This window comes from Trichomycterus rosablanca, chromosome 15 (assembly GCF_030014385.1).
Source record: "Trichomycterus rosablanca isolate fTriRos1 chromosome 15, fTriRos1.hap1, whole genome shotgun sequence".
NCBI classification, from domain to species: Eukaryota; Metazoa; Chordata; class Actinopteri; order Siluriformes; family Trichomycteridae; genus Trichomycterus; species Trichomycterus rosablanca.
In genome coordinates, this window is record NC_086002.1 from 21,728,435 (window position 1) to 21,751,651 (window position 23,217).

General features: G+C 38.3%; 4 protein-coding genes across 4 annotated transcripts; all 4 read right to left on the reverse strand.

Moving 5' to 3' along the window:
- Positions 1-1,378: 1,378 nt before the first annotated feature.
- On the reverse strand, positions 1,379-10,706 carry LOC134328788 (histone H1-like). The gene is made up of 3 exons (XM_063010017.1): positions 10,120-10,706; positions 2,186-3,271; positions 1,379-1,968 (listed from the first exon to the last, which is right to left on the reverse strand). Exons 1-2 carry the CDS (start codon positions 10,663-10,665, stop codon positions 2,939-2,941), a joined length of 879 nt encoding a protein of 292 aa, XP_062866087.1. The 5' UTR covers positions 10,666-10,706; the 3' UTR covers positions 1,379-1,968; positions 2,186-2,938.
- LOC134328917 (histone H3) lies at positions 8,018-8,451 on the reverse strand. Its single transcript, XM_063010158.1, has one exon. The coding sequence runs from the start codon at positions 8,426-8,428 to the stop codon at positions 8,018-8,020; it is 411 nt and encodes a 136-aa protein (XP_062866228.1). The 5' UTR covers positions 8,429-8,451.
- LOC134328981 (histone H2A-like) lies at positions 9,115-9,501 on the reverse strand. The gene has a single exon (XM_063010219.1). The coding sequence runs from the start codon at positions 9,499-9,501 to the stop codon at positions 9,115-9,117; it is 387 nt and encodes a 128-aa protein (XP_062866289.1).
- Positions 10,707-20,242: 9,536 nt separating the features above from the next.
- On the reverse strand, positions 20,243-22,576 carry LOC134328375 (histone H2B-like). The gene is made up of 3 exons (XM_063009477.1): positions 22,547-22,576; positions 21,558-21,972; positions 20,243-20,301 (listed from the first exon to the last, which is right to left on the reverse strand). The coding sequence occupies exons 1-2, from the start codon at positions 22,574-22,576 to the stop codon at positions 21,616-21,618; spliced, it is 387 nt and encodes a 128-aa protein (XP_062865547.1). The 3' UTR covers positions 20,243-20,301; positions 21,558-21,615.
- Positions 22,577-23,217: the final 641 nt, after the last annotated feature.

Sequence of the window (23,217 nt, forward strand, 5' to 3'; positions counted from 1 at the left end):
TTCAATCCCATAGAGAACTTGTGTTCTGACGTCTGAAACACGTTTTTTTGAGGCAAAACCCAAAATTGCAGAAGAACTGTGGAATGTAGCCTAATCATCCTGGACTGGAATACCTGTTCAGAGGTGCCAGAAGTTGATCGACTCCATGCAACACAGATCTCGGAAACAATTGTTCTGCCACTAAATATTAGTTCAGTAATTTAAAGTAAAGTGAAACCTCAAACATTTTTTCATGTTAGACACATTTTTTGAGTTTTTAAAGAAAAATGCTGCACTGCTATTATTTTGAACAGCCTAATATTCATTTTTCTTAATTTTCTGTAAAGGATTGACACAAACTGACTAAATGTTGTTAATGTTTTGATTTAGAATTGAAAGTGGAGTATTTTCAGTGCATTTGCATTTATGGAAATAAAAGTTATTATAATGATTTTGTGCTTTATTCGCTTTTTTAAAATCACTGCTATTTTTTTGAACACCACTGTACTTATTAAAAAATGCTATAAAATCTACTTATTTTATTTGTGTGAATATAAAAATAATAAGTTATATAAATAAGTTGCTTTCAATTTTCAAGCACTTCCAGTCTGTGCGCGTGCGTTTTTTTTTTTTTAAATACACCTTCTAACCCGCAACGGTTGTGAAGAACCTCCACAACGGAATCCAGATTGCACAGTTTGTGAGCAAATTAACTAAGGTAAGTAATTATGTTCCATTAATCTGTATAGTTACCACAGTTTATTACTGTAAACTTAGAATTAGTGTGTTAGAATGTGTCGGAATGCATGTCGTTATTACACTTACTTTAAATCAACCTCATTATATGTGAGATGCTGTAATGAGTCTTGTAGTTTGATTTATTGCAACGTCTCACTTTTCTCATTTGAAAATAGGTTGAGCTGTTCTTCAGGCTTGCCATTTTGTTAACTGAGGTAGTTAGGTGGTTCATTTTTCAACCTTTTTTGTAACTTGGCAAATATCTCTTTTGGCTGAGGTAAGTTAGCTAGCTAATAAAAACTTCTCATTTTAATGCATTGAGGAAACTTTAACCCAGTGTTGAGAGCAAAGTTAAAACTCGATAACACACCGATGGTTAGCTGTATGAAGTTTTATCTGAAGCTGGAAAAAAGTTTTGCATTCATCTGTAAACATGCTAAGCTTGTTAGAGAAAACATAGTTAACTTAATTTAAACCTCATGTCAGGGTAGTTAACTTGGTTAACCACAACATAACGAGTCATTTTTTTGCAAACCTCAATTATCTTAATATTCAGTCATTTGTGAGACATTTTAATTATTCCAATTTGGTACATTTCATCCTAATAAGGATAAAACTATAAAAATGTAATTAAAATGAAACTTGTTAATGTGACAATTAGTCCAAAAATGTAATGTTTATTAACTGCATGTTTTGACAAGACAAATTAAAGTATTAACAAATTACTTTTGACCCTTTTCACACCATAATAATTGATGTTGCAGGAACCTGAAGGTTTAGAAGTGGACCAGCCCTCATTGGCAGTAGTTGTGATGATGAACATGAGAGCTTCTGCAGGTGACACACCAAAGGACATCATGATTATTATTGAGGGAGCGCATGTCATCACAGGATTAAAAGATAATGCTATAGCTTGTGCTGCCTTCCTTGGCTTGACCTATGTGCTAAACCTCAGTTATCCCAGCCGGCAGACATTACAAAGGCATGGCTGTGGAAGAAGAGAGCCAAGTATTGGACCGGCCTACCAGAGAGAACGTGTGGAAAATTTTGTAAGAAGTGACTATGACAACAACCGTGTACTGTTGCACACCTTAAGACTTCAGTTTTCAGGAACAATGGCACAAAATACACCAGAACACTTCATTGCTAGATATTCAAGGTGCCAAAACATCTTTGTGTTGAGACGGAATGGCAACATTACAAAGTGGTAAATGCTTTACCATCCCAGCTTTTCTGGAAGGTGCTGCAGCCCTGAAATGCAAGAATGGATGTTTACTAACACATGAAATAAAACTGACACAAACAGCTCAATAAAAATAGTTTGATTAAAAAATTATCACGATTAATTTTTTTTAATCGCGATTACAAATGTAACGCCTTAATCGCGTTAATTACCGCGATTAACGACAGCCCTAATAATAATATGAACTAATTCATGAGACACACATCAGAAAAACATCAACTTAACTTTTGCTGTGGTCATTTAGCAGGCTAGCGTGGTGAGCAGAAACGGAATGTAAACATGAAGTGCCGTCCGGGAGCCCAATCCCCCCAATCTCAATCCGCTCCCTACTCACTCCCCCTCTTCACTCCGCCTCCGTTTGCGCGTTCACGTGGAGGGTCCCTCTGTAGTGGAGTGTTAGTGAGGAGGGAGCGGATTGGGAAAGACCGCATGAGGTACAGTACGGTGCCGGCAGCTCACCTAAAACTGCTCGAGTGGAAAACATCGATTTCATATCAGTTCACAATGTTCATAAATAAAATGATGAACACGAAAACGAAGGCTATTCTATCTATAATTTTAGTACGTTCTCGTTAGTTTTGTAAACGCCTAATACAGTTAGTGTTAGTTATCGTTTTTTTTATTTTAACAGCACCGGGTTTGTTTGGCGAGATCAAGGAGTGTAGCAACTCTCTCTCTACGGCTCTGAGTGTATTATAATAACTTTTTTAAGAGTAGTGATATTTTATTGTGTGTAATCTCCTAAACTCACCACATAGTGACAGTCGTGGACAACCCGTGAAAAACAGCAGGGCCCAAAAAGAGTAATATATTAATTAAAAAAAATCTTTTTATTTAGTATTATAAACATGTGAGGCTACCTAGATAATGTGTATGACATATTCAGATCTAATATTTAAAAAGAAGAAAATTCTCTTATCTTGATAAGATGGGTGGCTCTTAAAAGAACCGTTGGTTTGCCAGAGCGACTAAGGCGCTTTACTTGGAGCTGGTATACTTGGTGACGGCCTTGGTACCCTCGGACACGGCGTGCTTGGCCAGCTCACCGGGAAGCAGCAGGCGCACGGCGGTCTGGATCTCCCTGGAGGTAATGGTGGAGCGCTTGTTGTAGTGAGCCAGACGAGAGGACTCACCAGCGATACGCTCGAAAATGTCGTTGACGAAGGAGTTCATGATGCCCATAGCCTTGGAGGAGATCCCGGTATCAGGGTGGACCTGTTTCAGGACCTTGTACACGTAAATAGCGTAGCTCTCCTTCCTGGACTTTCTGCGCTTCTTGCCTCCTTTGCCGGCGGGCTTGGGAACGGTTTTCTTGGAGCCCTTTTTGGGCGCGGCCTTCGCTGGTTCAGGCATGATGCTGCTGTTTCTTCTAGAACAAACTGCAAGTGAATGTAGACGCTCTACACGCCCGCTTTATTAACCCTGCATGCTGAGTAAGACAAGATGAAACAAGTAACTCTGATTGGTCCAAGGTCCTGGGTTTCTATTGGACAGACAACAAACCGTTCCACGCCCCCTTCTGCCCCATTCACTAGAATCTGTTCTTTGTTGTCTGTTCCCGCTTAATCTGAGGTCGATACATGTTTTAAAACCGAATATAAAAGAATCAATAGCAATATTTTATTAAATGTTATAGATAGATAAGATTAGATAAACAGATATATCTTATTATTTTTTGTATTTTAAGCGAAGCATTCGGGCACAATGTTTTACTGTATTTTACACAAAGATCGTGTTAATGATTGTAGTGTAATCTACAGTATGGCTGTACATTGCTAGTATGCAAACACGCCGTATGAAGATCTGATAGTAAACGTAATACTAAAACTACTAATGATAACGCCAAGCTTTTAGGGCTACATAAATTAATAAAAACATGCAATACTGAATGTTATTTTTACTTATAATGATGCTTTCAAGCTTTTGAGGCTAAACGAGTGACTTGCAAATCTACGCATCAGTGAACGTACTACTACTACTAATAATAATAATAAAGCAGGAGAACCTTCTCTTTTGTAGAAAATATGTGTGGCCCTTAAAAGAGCCGTTGTGTTAGCGTGGAGGTCTGAACGTTTAACCCCCGAATCCGTACAGGGTGCGTCCCTGGCGTTTCAGAGCGTACACCACGTCCATTGCGGTGACGGTCTTTCTCTTGGCGTGCTCGGTGTAGGTGACGGCATCACGGATGACGTTCTCAAGGAAAACCTTGAGCACACCGCGGGTCTCCTCGTAGATCAAGCCGGAAATACGCTTCACACCGCCACGGCGAGCCAAACGGCGGATGGCGGGTTTAGTAATACCCTGGATGTTATCACGGAGAACTTTGCGGTGACGCTTAGCGCCTCCTTTTCCAAGACCTTTGCCGCCTTTTCCTCTTCCGGACATCGTTACTGCTCTCGTCTAAATGAAGCGAGTCAATGCAGGACGAGCGTTCACAGCGAGCTTGTTATTTCCCTCTACCGGACCTAGTTGAAGACAATGGGGCGGAGTTAAGCAGTGACCGCCCACTGTGACCGCAGCTGCTCGGAGTAGGCCTCATGTAAAGCGCGTAACTTAGAACCTCCACTGTTTTATCCTCACAGTAAATCGGTCCACAATCGATGTGATGTATTCCACATGACATATTTTTCTGTAACTAATGTTTAATGTTAAGAATTTTTTTTCTAAACATGTTGTGCCAAAAGAAAGAAATACAAACAAAGAAACAACCCTAAACCCTATGCAACCCTAAACCCTATTACAATTTACTATAATCGCCATGTTTGTCACATGTTTTAATATTGTACAATTAGGTGGGACAAACAGCCATTAGAGACATGACAATGTAGCCAAAAAAAAAAAAAAAAACATACTAGTAATACGGAAAGACAGTGTGGGAGAATACAGCAGTGTATAATCAAAAATTTATATTAGTTCATATCAGTACAGTTGTAGTGAATATTGAATTTGAAACAAACAAATAGCTTTAGAAACCTTTCAGTGCTTGTAAAAGTAGCATTAGAGACACGTTATGATAAAAACAAAGATCTAAAACACCTGCAGCAGTGTAGGAGGAGGTGTAGGGTAAAGAGAACATGAAGGTAAAATTGTGTTGGAATGTTTAATATATAAATGAACAACGACAGTGTTTGTTGCTAGCTTTTGCAGATGTGTGTGTGTGTGTGTGTGAGAGAGAGAGAGTTTAAAAAAAAAGTAAAATAGGTGAATATTTACATTTTCAGCATTTAGCAGACGCCTTTATCCAAAGCGATTTACATTACAGTAACAGTATACAGTCAGAGCAATTGAGGGTTAAGAACCTTGCTCAAGGGCCCAACAGTGATAACCTAGCAGTGGTGGGGCTTGAACCAGTGACCCTCTGGTCACTGGCCTAGTACCTTAACCACTAGGCTACAGCTGGCCCTGGATATGTGTCATCTGGACTGCTAGAGCCATAGATGTTTTGTTAAAGTGGGTGTTAGGGTCATGAATGAGTAAATAACTAAATTAATACATAAACAGTGAATACATTAACAAATAAATACATAAAAAATGTGTAAAGCAGTGTTTGGATTTGTCTGTGCTGAACAACACTGATGCAAGTCTTTATAAGTGACATCTGTGTTAAAAATGTGTTTGTATATTTCACTGTATTGTGAGAAATGGGACGTTATAAGTAATATTCTGCTAAAGCATAACGTTTCATAAACATATTTCAAAGTCAGACACATCTTGATTAAAGTGAAAGTGATCTTAGCTGTGTATCAATAAAAGCCAAATAAGTGAAAGAAGATATTTTATGTTTCAGTGTTATCTGTGTTAAAGCCATTTCTGAGTTTTAAAAAGAATTATAAAAAAAAAAAATGCATGTTAATAAGTGAGATCTCTTGTGTAAGTGTAGGAGCCATGTGTTGTTTTAGAAATGTGTCCGTATATGTGAACTCAAATTAATTAAATAATTAATTCATTTTCTTTTTTTATTGGGTTGGTTTTCTGGGGTTTTTTATTTCCCTCTCAGTTTATGATTTAGGTGTGTGTGAGTTTTTCCATCTTCACCGTAATGTGTTCATGAACAGAACTGTGAGTGCAATAGATAGAAACTGCAATTTCTTAACAAGACTATTTATTTACTGAAGTCAGAAGTAAAGCCGTTTAAAGTTTACAATTTAATTCCCCATTATGGTACTAAACATCGTGAAATACAAGAACGTGAACAATGTACAACATTCAGGTGTGAAGCTTTGCTAGCTCAAATACAAAAGCAACAAGGTCTTTTTATAGCTCTTTATGTACTTTTTGGATATCACAAAGCTGCTCTTGACTGCTTCAAAGGACTGAAAAACAGCAAATGAAGTCCAAAAGTTATAGAATTTTTTTTTTTTGTGTATTGATAATGTGAAAACCTACACTTTTTATGCCCACCTGTTTTCGTGAAAGTAAATTAAATAGTGAAATTATGTTGATGTTTTTACTCTGCCTCCTTCTAATTTCATTGCCTGATAGTAAAAATAGGATTAATTTAGGGTTAGAACTAGCTTGTGGTTTTCCTAATTGGGTTAGATACATGTTGGGGTTATCATAGTTACGGTTAGAAACATTTTGGGGTTATTATAGTTTGGGTTAGAAGGAGGTTTTAAATTGGGCTCAACAGATATCATCTGTGCTGCCTAGGAACACAAGGCGCACCTGGAGATGATGAACCACACCTGGGTCCTCATGCCTTCAGATCAGGTAGCGAGCACAGTGAGTTCCAGCCTGAGTGTGAGTGCCACCAAAAACTTTAATTCCTCAGCTGTGCAGTGGGGCTTCGGTCAGGCCTCTGTGCAGGACACTGGAGTTTCTTGAAGCCGAGCTTCTCTTTATGTTTGTGGATTTTGCTTTGTGCACAGAGGTTTAGTCCTGCTGGAACAGGAAGTGGCCTTCCCCTTTAATGGTCATGGTTTTTATCTCACTCGCTTATGACACTTGTTAACACTTGTTAGCTATGCTGGTGGCTGAAACACATGAATTACCAAATTAGAAAAGGCATAATTGTGAATTCGGTTGTTTTATTACCATTATTACAATAACCAGTCTTATGGTGAACATTCAATATTCTGCTCATTCCTTATGCCTTCATCCAGCGTGTTTACATTCTACCAATGTACAGCCATACTGTAGATTACACTACAATCAGTTAATACCATCTCTGTGTAAAATACAGACTGTGTACACCGTGCAACACCAACGCCACTAAATCCTCCTAACAATTTATTATATTACATAAAAATACATAAAAATATACATACATAAAAGAAAACACACACATACACACAAACACACAGATTTAGTTCATGTTTTCACATTTTGGTCACGAGATGGAAGAAACGCTCCACTAACCGTCTATTGGTTCTCCATAACATTATAATTAGTTACTACTACCATCACCAATAATACTATTATTACAACAACTATAATAGAAATAAAATCATTATTATGAGTAATTATGATTATTTACACTGAATATTTTACAGTATGTCTGTTCTAAAATGTTTCTAATTACCCTGTGTTGAGTACCTGGAATAGTATTTAATTATTGATATATTATTCTGAATAATAATTATTGATTATTAATCTTCTTTTTTTTGCATTAGTAGTGTAATATTTTAACCACTGCTGCAATTTACAGCTCCCTCTTACTTACCGTCATGTTTTTGTTGTTACTCTACTACTCATAACGACTATATTACTTTTACTAACTCAGTGCTTTATAGAACCCCATAAACATACACCACTATAAACATTATTAATCATGTGTTATAAGACACCATCTGCCAATCTTTAATCAGCTGTACTTATGTAACCTTGTTTATAATTGTTGTAAGAACATGTTAAGTACATCTCTACACACACACAAACACATTAACAAGTTTTTCCTAATATTTATAACTGATAAATATAACTAAATTATAACTCGGAACACGCGCACACAATGGAATAATAAATAAATAAAAAGTTATGAAAAATGCCCATTTCAGTGGAAGCATGTAAGTGGCCCTTAAAAGAGCCTTTGGGGATAACTGGATGGAGTGGGTTTGTTTAAGCCCGCTCTCCGCGAATACGGCGGGCCAGCTGGATGTCCTTAGGCATGATGGTCACCCTCTTGGCATGGATGGCGCACAGGTTGGTGTCCTCGAACAGACCGACCAGGTAAGCCTCACTGGCCTCCTGCAGAGCCATGACGGCAGAACTCTGGAAGCGCAGATCGGTCTTAAAGTCCTGAGCGATCTCTCTAACCAGGCGCTGGAAGGGCAGCTTGCGGATGAGCAGCTCAGTGGACTTCTGATAACGGCGGATTTCACGCAGAGCCACGGTACCTGGCCTGTAACGGTGAGGTTTCTTCACACCGCCAGTAGCCGGGGCGCTCTTGCGGGCAGCCTTAGTGGCGAGCTGCTTCCTCGGCGCTTTACCACCGGTGGATTTACGAGCGGTCTGCTTGGTTCTTGCCATCGCGTCTGGAACTCTGCACTTCACCAACTGTAGGACAGAATATGTTAGACCGCCCAACACGCACTATTTAAGTACCAGAGCCGCTCCGCGCTCATTGGGCGTCTTGATGAAGCTCTTTTCTCATTGGACGATCGTGCTTACGTCAAATGTCGCTTACTGGTCGGCGTTCTGCCGCTGCCTCGTTTCAGAAACACAGTATTTCCTCTATGCTGTTGGTGGGATTTATAATACTTTCCTTTGTTTCTTTGTGCTTTTAGAACACAGCTTACAATCGCATTTAAAGTATATACCTTTTAAAAAAATATATTGAATATTTCGTTCATTTTGCTTATTATTATTGTTATTAGCATTATTAATATTTTTGTTCCATGTTTATTACACAAACACGTTTGTTGCACCACTTTTAATCGTCTATATTGTTGGTTTTGCTACTGCAAGTGATCTATAACTTGGCTAATGTATACATATATAGTGAAATATGTAAAGATAGATAAATGGTGAAAAAATAAGTCGTACATATTGATTTGTTAATTTTACCATGTCATAAATCATGTGGTTTATGCCGTGTGAGTCTATGAAACAATATTACATTTGTGTTATTTACACTTTATCTGGGGAAATTGCACTTTTTCTGTGGAAATGGGTGGCTCTTAAAAGAGCCTTTTGGTTAGATCACGAGAGCGACTTTACTTGGCCTTGGCTGCTTTCTCGGTCTTCTTGGGCAACAGAACCGCCTGGATGTTAGGCAGCACACCGCCCTGAGCGATGGTTACACCTCCAAGCAGTCTGTTCAACTCCTCGTCGTTACGCACGGCCAACTGCAGATGACGAGGGATGATACGAGACTTCTTGTTATCTCTGGCGGCGTTACCAGCCAACTCGAGGATCTCAGCGGTCAGATACTCCAGCACGGCAGCCAAGTAGACAGGAGCACCAGCTCCCACACGGTGGGCGTAATTACCCTTACGTAGCAGTCTGTGAACACGGCCCACGGGGAACTGAAGGCCGGCACGGGATGAGCGAGTCTTGGCCTTAGCCCTAGTCTTACCACCGGTCTTTCCTCGACCACTCATTTTGATAGTCAGATACGTTCGTGGAACAAAACTGAAGTAAACTTGGAGAGGGCTCGAAACGGTATGATATAGGCAAACTGGCCTCTCTCCTATTGGCTTAGAGCGAAGGCACAGCCTAGCCAATCATAAACGCGCCGTCAAGTCCCAGGGAAACACATACACGCCCCCTCACATACTGCCCCACTCCTCCCCTCTCTTCTCCTCCGTTCTCCCGCCCGTGTAATGTATGATACAGAAAAGCTTCTCTTAAGCAACAATTACTTTATATTATGTCACAATAACATTTACACTAACAATTACATTATGTAAGGTGCTCATATACGTGAGTGCACATACATACACATTTATACGGACAGTTTTATGAGGATGTGTGACAAAATCATTACACATAAAACAAGACCAGTTATACTTAGTGTTTTGAACTCCTTGCTTATTACACTCTGCACAAAATATGTATGAATAGTTGTGTGTTTGCATGCTGCTTATATGTATGTATGTGTTTAGGAAACGAGACTCTTTAGAGGAAGATATAGGTGGCTCTTAAAAGAGCCGTTTTAAGAAAACGAAGTTAATAAAACAGGAACATGTTTACTTCTTCTTGGGGGCAGCTTTTTTGGCCTTGGTCGCTTTGGGCTTAGCGGTCTTGGGTTTGGCTGCCTTGGATTTTTTAGGACTTTTGGCTGCCTTCTTGGGGGTCGCCGGCTTCTTAGCCTTCTTGGGGCTCTTGGTGGCTTTCTTAGCGGCAGCAGCGGGTTTCTTGACCTTCTTGGGGGACTTCTTAGCGGCGGGTTTCTTTGCGGCCTTTTTCACTTTAGGAGCGGCGGCTTTTTTGGCCGCGGGCTTCTTCGCCTCGGTCTGCTTCTTGTTGAGCTTGAAAGATCCTGAGGCGCCGGTGCCCTTGGTCTGCACCAGGATGCCCTTGGTCACCAGGCTTTTGACGGCGAGTTTGACGCGGGAGTTGTTCTTCTCCACGTCGTATCCACCTGCAGACAGAGCTTTCTTCAGGGCGGCCAGGGACACGCCGCTCCTCTCCTTGGAAGCGGAAACAGCTTTGACGATCAGCTCGCCGACGCTGGGACCCGCTTTCTTGGGTTTGGCCGCGGTCTTCTTTTTAGGAGCCTTGGCGGGGGCCGAGCTGGCCGGTGCTGGAGCTTCTTCTACCATCGTTGTTTGAGCTAAAACGGCGCTAAGAAAGAGCGAGTGAAGCGCTGTGCTCTGTTGTACAGAGATTCTTCCCTCTTACGAGAGGGGGCGGGGCTTTATAGCACACATGAGAACTGTGTAGACTCAACTCGACCAGCGCAGCGTCTGTGTGCTTCCGTGACACATGCGCACTTGTGTTTTCTCATGGCAAATAGTGATTAAAATACAAGTCCTGATATAAAATGCGAGGTAATAAAGTGCACGTCGGCCGAACATAAGCTCTCTCGTTCATGTAAAAGCCCGCAAAGGGAACCTAACGATGCTCTGTTTCCTTGTGTTCTGCTAAAACAGCACACCGCTCCTGATGCGTAAAGCGACGCAGCGCACATTTCACATCTTATTACACGTAAAAATATGCCGAGGAAACCCGATCTTCTTGTAGACACAGGCTGAAAAGTATAAACAAAGCCTTGGTGTTTTCCACATGTATTTAAAAGCGGATGTGAGCTTCCTTTTCTACTAGAAAAATAGGCTGTTTAGTGCGAAGTAAAACACAGTTACCAAGCAGGACTAGGTCGAGTCCAGGGTGCTTAACTGTCATGTAGCTGAAAGAACAAATGTAAGAAAAAAGTAAACATAACAATTTAGAATAATAATGATGATAATAAGAAGAATAGTTAAACACACTAACATTAATTTCAGTTATTCCTACATATTTGTGCTGTAAGATCTACAGAACATCCCCGTGTCAGTTTTAAGTTCACATATACTGACACATTTCTAAAACAACACATGGCTCAAACATTCACATACTACTGATGTTTCTAACTCTTACAAAACAGATTCAAGTCTATTTTAGTTATTTATCTGATACATCTCTTTTATAAAGATGCACTTTTTAATGTTTAACTCAGAAATAGCTTTAACACAGCTAACACCGACACATACAATGTCTTATTTCACTTATTTGGTTTTTATTGATACACAGCTAAGATCACTTTCACTTTAACCAAGATGTGTCTGACTTTGAAATATGTTTATGAAACGTTATGCTTTAGCAGAATATGACTTATAACGTCCCATTTCTCACAATACAGTGAAATATACAAACACATTTTTAACACAGATGTCACTTATAAAGACTTTATAAGTCAGTATTGTTCAGCACAGAATAATCTGAAAACTTATTTACTCAATTTTTATGTATGTATTTGTTTAATATATTCACTGTTTATTTAGTTAATCACTCATTCATGACTAACACCCGATTTAACAAAACATTAATGGCTCTAGCAGTCCAGGTGAGACATATCCACCCATTTTACTTACATTTCTCTCTCTCTCTCTCTCTCTCTCTCTCTCTCTCTCTCTCTCTCTCTCTCTCTCTCTCTCTCTCTCTCACACACACACACACACACACCTGCAAAAGCTAGCAACAAACACAAGCGTTGTCCATTTATATATTACACATTCCTAAACACAATTTTACTCTCATGTTTTATTCACCCTACACCTCCTCCTACACCGCTGCAGGTGTTTTAGATGTATTTTTTTATCCTAACGTGTCTCTAATGCTACTTTCACAAGCACTGAAAGGTTTCTAAAGCTATTTGTTTGTTTTATTTCAATTTCACTACAATTTGACTGATTTGACCTAATATGAATTTTTTTATCATACACTGCTCTATTCTCCCACTCTGTCTTATATCCTAGTATGTGTTATTTTTTGCCCTGTTGAATTTCTTTTTTTAGCATGTTTAAAACTGCAAAATTATTCAAATTAAACTTTAGTTACAGAAAATATGTGTAATACATCAAATCGATTGTGGATTAATTTACTGAGGCAAAACTACAGTGGCTAAGAATTGCAAAACAAATTAACAATTTAGAAAACAAAATTACAAAAACAAAAACAAATTTACAAGAGCTGAAACACTTTTACCAATGCCGAAACAAATTTACAAACGGCCGATCTGATGGAAAGGGTAAGTACAATTCACAGGAAGTGCTCGTTGCTTACCTGCTGCCAGTCAAACTGTTTTGCAAGGATGAAGTGAACAGAGTTTGTGATGGTAACACTAAACAATAGTGATGTGCAGATGAAGCCTCATTAAAGCTTTTGAAGCTTTTCCTGATTGTGCTGAAAAGAGCTGAGTGGGGGAGGAGGGGGGTGGTTAGGGTTGCACCTATAAAAAATATAAGGTGTCTTACACAGTCATGAGAACATTATCAAAATGTTTTATTTAGGGTGTTTAACATATATTATTTTAATTATTTATAATAATAAGTCAGAACCATATTTTAGACAAAACAACGCACTCTGCCCACTGTGCTACTCATACAGCGGTGTATTAAACAGGTTGTTATGCTGATAAACCTGCGCGCACACACCGTTACTAAGAACACTTTCTAATTCCCACGATAGCAGCAGTATCCTTCTGTTAATACATATCGCTTTGTCTCCCATTGATAAAAATACGGAACGAAGCTTGTCCTGTATCATTTCAATACTGAATGCGGCGTTTAGTCTCCAAATAAAGAACGATTCTGTATTTTACGGGGTGGTTGGTAACCCTAGTTTGACTGCAGGGGCAGAATCGCCCCAGAATGCTCTCATAGACTCTCATGTTAAAGCTCTTTTTTTCGTATTACAGGAGCTATAATGCATTTTGAATGATCTCCGGAGGGGCTCGCACATACGTGCCTGCGTCACACGTAATCGTTCCTTATTTGGAAACTAAAGATGATGTTCCGCATTTTTATCAATGGGAGAGAAACGCTGCAGATTAGACTGAGACGGGGTGATATGTATGAAACAGAAGAAAACAGCTGCTACCGCGGGAATTAAAAGGGGTTCGGTTATTATTGTAAGTAGTGTTCACTTTTAGTCTTAGTAACGCCGTGTGCAGGGCGAAAGTAAAGTAACAGGGTCAGTACTTTTCTCACTGCCCCCCTAAGCAACGCAGTCCAGAACAGGGCTGCATGTCTGTGTGATGGATCATGTAAAAACGTTGTTTACACTATTGAGAAAATTTTTTACATGATGTTCTTTATGCATGTTGTTTTACCTAAAATATGGTTTTGATTTATTATTATAAAGAATGAAAATAATAAATGTTAAACAGCCTAAATAAAACTGTGTATGACCCGTTAGATTTTGGGTTGCACAGTTCTGTTGGACTCTAGTTGGAGCAGCTAGCACCTAAAATAAAATGCTGATGAAGACTGAATTAAATTGTTAGTGTGAAGGCTTTACTTCATTTTATGATTAATGGTAAAGCTGGTCTCTCTCCATGTTCAAAGTTATTTGTGAGGGCAAACTGACAGATGACTTAAGATGTTAATTATTTAAGCATTAATTTACCCATTCAACAGGTCACCTTGGCCATCATCGCAACAATTGCCCCCCCTGAGAGATTTGGCAGGAGCCGCCACTGTTTGACTGTCTCTTATATAGTCAGTGAGATAAAAGCACCAAAGCTTTGAATCAGTCCCGCACATTCCTGCTGGTTTAATACAAGCTCCGATACACTGAGTCGAGTGTTACAAAAGTGAAACAAGCTTCAAAGCCTCGGTATCAAATGTTCCATCCCTAATAAACAATGTTCTGTCTATTTTGTGTTAATTATTTCAGCCAGTTGGCCACTTTTGTTTTTCTTGTGTGAATTCCTTAGATGTTTAGAGAAGCGGACGGTAGATAGAGATGCACAGGCCATGTCTAAACGTCTGCACAAACAATCTTCCTACAAGAAAAACAAAAGTGGGTCAAACTGTGCCAAATCAATGTGCGGATCATGATCCGCCGAAGAGCTGACCCCGCAACCGAGCGGGAAAAAGGCCCAGGAGAAGAAGAAGATTGTCATGTGTTTGTAAATACATCTTTTCGGATGCAACAACTCTTTTTATATGTGTGTTCAGTTTTAATCTGAGAAGCAGCCTTTGAAAATGGGTATCGTTGAGTGTCATCTTTGTCTGAAGTACCTTTCGTGGTTGACCCAGCACCTAAAAAGGATTTGCAGTTCTCCCAGGGGCTTTAGTAAAGTTTAGTACTTGAAATTCTAAGTGCTGACCTTAAGAAAACATGGCAAGTCTGCATGGATTTTGCTCGAATCGTTGTCCAGAAAAAAAATACTTTGGAATGCCTGAACGGTTCTAAATTTGAGTATGTTTATCTAGAGCCTCTGATGACAATGTAGCCGAAATTTCGGACTCGTCTGACCTTTCTAGAGCCTGTTTGGACACGTTCCAATTCCAATATATTCCCATTCAAATCCCATAATAACTTTTTGGACACCACTTGGGCCGTTTGACTTAAAACTCAACTATGTGGGCAGTCAACACCTCTAGAAGTAGTCTGAAAAATCTGAAAGCTCTAGGTCCACATGAAGATTTTTAAGGCCTTTCAGTATTTCTCCTCCTTCACTGAGAAAGGCATAAGGCCAAGGTGCAAGTCTGCATGGATTTTGCTCGAATCGTTGCCCCAATAAAAAATACTTCGGAATGCCCGAACGCTTCCAAATTTGAGTATGTTTATCTGGAGCCTATGTCGACAATGTCGCCAAAATTTCGGACCCATCGGACCTTGCTACCCCGTTTGGACACGTCCAAATCCCAATTTATTCCCATTCAGATTCTTACACGCTCTACGTAACACTGCTTTGAAAGGTCCGATCGACTCAAAACTCGAATGTGTGGGCTGTGGACACCTCTAGAAGCAGTGTGAAAAAAAGGCCTTCCTGTGTTTCTTTTGCCTGACTTTGAACCATTTCTAAAGGTTCCAGAACCTCTAGGACAACAAAACTTGTTTGCATTACAAACTACGAGTTTTCCCGAGTGTAACCATACCAAATTTGTCTACCTAAGTGCCCAATAAACATGTTAATTTAGTAGCTAAACGTTATAAAAACGGGGCGATTTTCCGCGATTTCCCGTGGAGTTAGCTCAAGCTGCTGGTGTCAAACAGCATCTACTCATCGAGACAAATCTATTGATATGTGTATCTTGCATGTTGATCACCGGGAAGTATGAAAAACGAGTGTCATTAGCATTCGGTTGCTAACAAAGGCCTCATAGGCTTGGCGGGAATAAACAGTCAAACACTGACACCGGGACTTGATTGAATCGTAATCTAGGAGTGCATGGGTACCAAATTTGTCCAACAAAGTGCCCGATAAACATGTTAATTTAGTAAAAAAATTAATTACATAATAAAAAACGGGGCGATTTTCGGCAATTTCCAGCGGAATTACTGCCGTTTCTGGTGTCAAATGACATCTACTCATCAAGACGAATCCATTGGTATGTGTTTCGTGTCTGTAGACCCTTGGGAAGTGTGAAAAATAAGCATTTGGGCCTTCACTACTGTATGCTGCTTATGGGACCCCACTCAAGTATTCAATATATTGCAAATGGGATGACTTTTCACTGTCCAAAAGCTGTATATTTTTCATGCCTTTATTATACTGGAAATGGGATGAGTTTATTTTTATTTTTATTTGGTCCAAAACCAGTATAGTATGACCAAAACCCTTAAGAGATTTTTTGGTCCAATTTTTTTCTTTGTTTCTCTGATCTTTTTCAAACTTGCACCATAGGTTGGGGAGGTGGAGACTTAGAGAGGAACGCAGATTTGGAAGTCCTACCTCGCTCCAAACCTGAGATCTGACATTCCCATTTCCAATATAGCTATCGCATAGGTAAAAAATATAGTGGTGGCTGCTGGTCTTTCAAAGAGGGGAAGCTCATTGTCGGCTTACATCATAAAATTTGTCAATTTATTTATATATAAATGTATAAATTCTCCCCTTTGTTAGTTTTCAAGAAAATGGCCTGAAATGGGTTGCAGTTTGTCTTCCGACTTCACTCGCAAAATCCGCGATGGTACTGAAGCTCCCAGCGACAGCTGTCAATCAAAACGGGATTCAGCCTTTCGACTGATCCTCCAATCATCTTGCAGAAGCTCAGCGTCCAGACCCGCCCACAGCTCATTCACCCCCAGAGACGCTCAGCGTCCGGGGGCGGGACAAAATCGTGGCATTTATCCAATGACCGGCAAGTTTCGAAGTCCCGCCCATGCAGCCCCATAGAAGCAAAGAGACGCTCAGCGTCTGCGGGTAAATGCATGAATGTATGAGTTAACAAAATCGAGTCGATTTGTGATAAGTAGCTGATTCTGAATGAACTCGTCTTCAAGATGAACGTGTTCTAACGCATTTGTAGTCAATGAAATGTTAACACAACTGTACATATTTGACCATTTAATTTTTGACATTTTAGGGGAAGCTGAGCTTCCCTTGCAGTCTTACAGAAATCGCCACTGATATATATATATATATATATATATATATATGTGTGTGTGTGTGTTTGTCAAAATTTGCTTATATAATCATAAATAGACTTATCCCATTTGCAATATATTCTGAATCTCACTTGCAATATACTGTAATGATATAGGATCTCATTCCAGTTGCGACATAAGTCCTACTTGCAATATACTGTAGTAATACATGTCATCCCATTTGCAATACAGAAATACAATTCTGGGGTGGCAGAGCCGGACGGGTTGCGGGCCCCTGCCGGCCTCGGGCCGGGGACCCTGGGTACCGAAAGCAGAGGCGATCTGAGGCCCAAAATACGGGGGGCCCCACGCACAGCGTCCGGCAAAAGGCACGTAATAGATTGCTATCGGGACATTAAGGCACTAATTAGAGGAAGTATTACTGTTATAATGTTATTTACATATATGTACATGTTTAAATGTCTTTTATTTATAGAATGATGAGTTTTTCTTCTTTAAAACAGATTATTTGATGATTAGTAAAAATACTTCAGGGAGAAGAGAGAACTCTTTAGGGATCGGTAAAAGACTGAGATCATATCCTCTTTATAATTAAATTAAAATAATTTTAAAAGAAAAAATAGAGGTTGATGTTTATTTAAAAACATTTAAATTAATAAGGCTTTTCGTCTTTACGTATCATTTGCAGATATTAAATTATCTGTTTTCTTGTGCCTCATGTGTGACAAATTCTCATTGGACTGTATGTCCATGTTTAGTGATGATGATGAAAATAATGATGATGATGATGATGATGATGTCATAATAACAGAAGAAGAGCAAGAATAAAATTATCACAGGATTGATGGCCTAAAACAAAAACAAATACAACAGAAAAAAAAGCCCTACTACTACTACAGCTAGTGCTTATGATTATTATTCCACATATGGTGTGGTGCTTAAAAAAGTAAAAATAAATAAATAACCATACAATAATAATAATAATTTAAATGAATAAATAAATAATCTTTATCTCTATATCTGTTTTTTTCTCTCTCTATTTCATTCCAAGAGCTTTATTAGCGTGACTGTTGTAATACTTACAGTATTGCTAAAGCATTGAAAAGACAGAATATGAATGTATATACAGGGGAAAAAAAGGAAATATAAATAAAAAAAATTTAAAATTTAAAAATAAAAGACATGTATATATGGAACACTTTCTCTTTGTGGGTTAATTCAGACTGTTCCTCTGTTCGGGTGTATCAGTCCGTGTCTCTCAGACTGTTGCAGGCAGATACATACTGAGCTGCTACAGTGCTTCTCTCCTTCTCCTCTCCTAACATGATGCTCAGTTTCTGACTGCTGTTATTTATGTACTATGTAGATTCAGATTCAAGTAGCTCTGTAGGCATGACAGTAGAAAACAATATTCCCAAAGCAGTACAAACTATAAACAGTAAAACTGAACAGAGAACACAAATAATAGACAATAAAAAATAATTTGTCTAATTTACATAACGATATACAGAGGATATAAAAATGTTCTTAATAAACATATATAGGTGTGTGTGTGTGTGTCTCAGGTACTGTGCAGTGAGGGATTTGTTGTTTAAATCTGTCTGTGACATTTTCTTGTGTTGGTTTGAATTTTTGGCAGTGAAGAAGGAAGTGCATCTCTGTCTCCACTGTAAGATGTGGCTCCAGTTTATATTTACTTTTTATTTCACGATGGTATTCTAGTCTACTGTGAGATTGGATTTGGTTCTCCCAGTGTTCTAGATACCTGTTCTTACTGTTAGCTATGAGCTGTTGGACAGTGCTGTGATCTATGGTGAGGCCTGTATGTGCTGTAGTGCTTTAAATTGTAGTGACTCTTTGGGACTTGACTTTAGGTGTATCAAGAAATGTTGAGATCTTTTTTGTATGTTTAAATTCGGCCTATTTCTGCCCTGCAGGTGATGGTCGGTGTTTTCCTTTGGACTTATAAAATCATTCTACAGAAATGAACATGCAGGGTTTCTGTTGGATGTTTGTACCATTTAATAGAACTGTAAAAAATTGAGTGGACCCCATACTTCACTCCCGTACAGTGCAACGGGCTGTATCACACTAACAAATAATTTACTCCATTGAGGTGGGGATGTCAATGTTGTAAAATCTCCTCCTGATTGTGTACAGGCCTCTGCCGGCTTTTTCCTTTAGTGCATTCACTGCCATGCTGAAACTCACTGATTCAGTAATGAGTACAGCCGTAGCCTAGTGGTTAGGGTACTGGACTAGTAATCAGAAGGTTGCTGGTTCAAGCCCCACCACTGACAGGTTGCTGCTGTTGGGCCCTTGAGCAAGGCCCTTAACCCTCAATTGCTCAGATTGTATATTGTAACTGTACTGTAAGTCGCTTTGGATAAACGCGTCTGCTAAATGCTGAAAATGTAAATGTAATGATGAGACCAAGGTAAGTGTACTGCATTGTGTGCTCCAGGGCAGTGCTGACCATGGTAAACTGGTGCCATGTATTCCTGACATCTAGGTTTGTTTTTGGAACACCATCATTTCTGTTTTCTTTAGATGTACTGCTAGGGCCCAGTTCTGGCAGTACTGCTCCAACAGGTCAAGGTGCAGCTGCATAGAGTAGAAATTTTACTTCCCCGTCCTGCAGAGTGAGTCCGGGGGCTGCACACTAATTCATTTATGTAGATATTAAACAGTGTTGGACTCAGACTGCAGTCCTGCAATTCTGTGTTGTGTATTGTGTATGTTTGTCACCAGTTCTTACAGCACTTTTGTTTATTAGTAGTATCTGTGTGTGTTTGAGTAAAATGTGTGTATACACACACACACAAACACACACACAAATACATAAAAAAAATACATACATAAAAGAAAACACTTATACACATATACATTTTGTTCGTGTGTTGTCACATTTTGACCACTAGATGGGAGCCACGCTCCACTAATTGTCTATTGGTTCTCCATAACATTATAAGTAACTAGTTATATTATAAGTTACTACTACTACTACCATCACCAATAATACTATTATTACGACAACAACTATAATAGAAAAAAAAAAAATGATTATTATGAGTAATTATGATTATTTACAGTTAATATTTTACAATATGTCTTTCCTAAGATGCCTGTAATTACCCTCTGTTGAGTACCTAAAATAATATTTTATTATTGATATTGATACATTATTCTGAATAATAATTACTGATTTCTTCTGACTTTTTTTTTTTTTGCATTAGTAGCGTTATATTTTAACCAATCTTTACTGGCATGTTTTTGTTCTGTTACTCTGTTTAGTGCGGAGTAAAACACAGCTACCAAGCAGGACTAGATCGAGTCCAGGGTGCTTAACTGTCATGCAGCTGAAATGGAAGAAAAAAAAAACATAATTTAGAATAATAATGATGATAATAAGAAGAATATTTTAACACACTGACATTCATTTCAGTCATTCCTACATATTTGTGCTGTAAGATCTACAGAACATCCCCGTGTCAGCTTTAAGTTCACATGTACTGACACATTTCTAAAACAACACATGGCTCCAACATTCACATTCTACTGATCTTTCTAACACTCACAAAAGAGTCTATTTTAGTTATTTATCTGATACATCTTATTTATAAAGCTGCACTTTCTAATGTTTAACTTAGAAATGCCTTTAACACAGCTAACACCGACATATAAAATGTCTTATTTTACTTATTTGGATTTTATTGATACACAGCTAAGATCACTTTCACTTTAATCAAGATGTGTCTGACTTTGAAATGTCAGAATGCATATAAATGGAGCCACTTAATGCTGTTTAATGATAATAGTTGACCATTACACTGTCAGCTTAAACAAAACTTCAATCCTAACATTAATAACGGGACGATGTTTTAAGTGTATCCAGAGCAGTAGAGAGAACAGAGTGGTGACACTCCCATCTCTACTTTAACTCGACTACATTCTGTACCTTCTCCAGCACTTACATTAGACAAAATGAACTTGTGCATATTCACAATGAATTCATTAATGTATTACATGAAGGAATCAATGTTATAATAGTTTTGGAATTTTCATTTGAAAATTTTCATTTTCAATAGTTTAGTTTTATTTCATTGTGACTTTTTTCTCTTGTTTTTATAGTGGGTTTGCTAGTTCTTTTAAATTTTTATTATTTTTTTAATGCTTAGTTTTAGTGTAGTTTTTATCAGTTCTAGTATTAGTTTTAGTTTTTTTTATACTTTGGGTCATTTTTCAGGTGCAGGATTCAAAAAGGTCAGAGTAAATATTGTGTAATAAAAACTCAACAAAAGATACCATTTAAAAATGTTTTTTCAAATACTGTTGAACAACCAACTGTCCACAAAAACTGTAACAGTCCACAGAATAGCAGCTATTAGTATTATAATATCTTTTTTAAGAGTACAGTGATATTTTATTGTGTAATCTCCTAAACTCACCACATAGTGACAGTCGTGGACAACTCGTGAAAAACAGCAGTGCCCAAAACTAGTAATATATTAATAAATAAAAAAAAATCAAGTATTACAAACAAGGGAAGCTAGCTAGATAAAGTGTGTATAACATATTCAGATATAATATTTAAAAAGAGGAAAATTCTCTTAACTTGATAAGATGGGTGGCTCTTAAAAGAGCCGTTGGTTTGCCAGAGCGACTAAGGCGCTTTACTTGGAGCTGGTGTACTTGGTGACGGCCTTGGTACCCTCGGACACGGCGTGCTTGGCCAGCTCACCGGGAAGCAGCAGGCGCACGGCGGTCTGGATCTCCCTGGAGGTAATGGTGGAGCGCTTGTTGTAGTGAGCCAGACGAGAGGACTCACCAGCGATACGCTCGAAAATGTCGTTGACGAAGGAGTTCATGATGCCCATAGCCTTGGAGGAGATCCCGGTATCAGGGTGGACCTGTTTCAGGACCTTGTACACGTAGATAGCGTAGCTCTCCTTCCTGGACTTTCTGCGCTTCTTGCCTCCTTTGCCGGCGGTCTTGGTGACGGTTTTCTTGGAGCCCTTCTTGGGCGCGGCCTTAGGGTTTTTAAATAAACTTTATTGTACAAATTTATATCACATTACAAATATCATTTACATCATACACGTACAGTAATATTACATTAATTGATACATTTCATGTAATAATACAAATATTTACATTTTCTTTTAGAATTAATTAAACTCGATCACTATTTGTCTAAAGTCCATTAAAAAGGTCCCATGGAATTGTCATGCGTTTAGATTTCATTTTACATTTTTTCATGCATTTTAATTTGGCCATACATTGTTTAACTACATCTTCACAATCAATATACACATTTTCAGTTGTCATTTTACATCGAGTTTTCCATATTTGATTCGCCACTACAGCAATCACAATCCAATACAAAAGTCTTTTCCCACATAATTTATCAAGGTTAAAGCCACCATAAATGACGTTTTTCCTAGACAGTTCTATATCTAATCCCAAGTCCTTAATACAATTCCAAATTTCTCTGGAGCGTTGACAGTCTACTAGTAAATGCCCAACTGTTTCGTTTTCGTTGCAATTTGGCATTGGACATAAGTTAGTTTTAACAAAACAACTCCACTTTACTACTGCTCTCACCGGTAATCTACCTAAGGCTGACAACCACATTGTATCTTTCATTTTTCTAGATATTATTTTATTTTGTACTAAATCTATAAGATTTTCATTTTCCTCTTTTGTGCAGTCTTTAAACTGTATCATACCATTATAAATGTAATTCGCAATTTCTTTATGAATTATTTTATTGGACTGCGTGACCCAATTTATTTCCAAAAGTCTATATTTTTCGACAAAGTCACCATATAAGAGTTTATAGTAGGGGACATCTTTCCTTTTCTTCCCTCTTAGTTTGGCCCATTCATCAGTATTCCCTAACCAAGCTGCTTTTCGAGCTAAGCTTAAACTAATATGTTTGCAATAATTAATTTTAAGCTTTATTCCAAAATTAGTTGCTTCTAGTCCTCCATTCTTTTTAGCTTTATATAGGAATTCTCTTTTAACTATTTCGAAGTTTCTACCCCATATTGTTCTGATACAAATTTTGTTCAATTTTGTTATTATATTTTGCGTTGGTGGAAATACAATGGATAGAAACAATAATTTTGCTAATATAAAGACATTAATTAAATTTATTTTAGCTTCATAACTTGTTTTCCAATTCATTAATTTGTTGGACTCTTCAGTAATTTCTAATATTTTCTTATTCCAATTTTTATCTAATGCATTTTCATTGCTTATTTGTATACCAA

Excerpts from the sequence above, each read along its gene's own strand:
- LOC134328917 (XM_063010158.1), bottom strand. The coding sequence starts at position 8,428 with ATGGCAAGAACCAAGCAGACCGCTCGTAAATCCACCGGTGGTAAAGCG.
- LOC134328981 (XM_063010219.1), bottom strand. The coding sequence starts at position 9,501 with ATGAGTGGTCGAGGAAAGACCGGTGGTAAGACTAGGGCTAAGGCCAAG.
- LOC134328788 (XM_063010017.1), bottom strand. The coding sequence starts at position 10,665 with ATGGTAGAAGAAGCTCCAGCACCGGCCAGCTCGGCCCCCGCCAAGGCT. Across the intron at positions 3,272-10,119 it reads CTAAGCCCAAAGCGACCAAG|AAAACCGTTCCCAAGCCCGC; the intron begins GCCAAAAAAGCT and ends AAGGGCTCCAAG.
- LOC134328375 (XM_063009477.1), bottom strand. The coding sequence starts at position 22,576 with ATGTGGTTGTCAGCCTTAGGTAGATTACCG. Across the intron at positions 21,973-22,546 it reads CAGCCTTAGGTAGATTACCG|GCCGCGCCCAAGAAGGGCTC; the intron begins GTGAGAGCAGTA and ends AAAAACCCTAAG.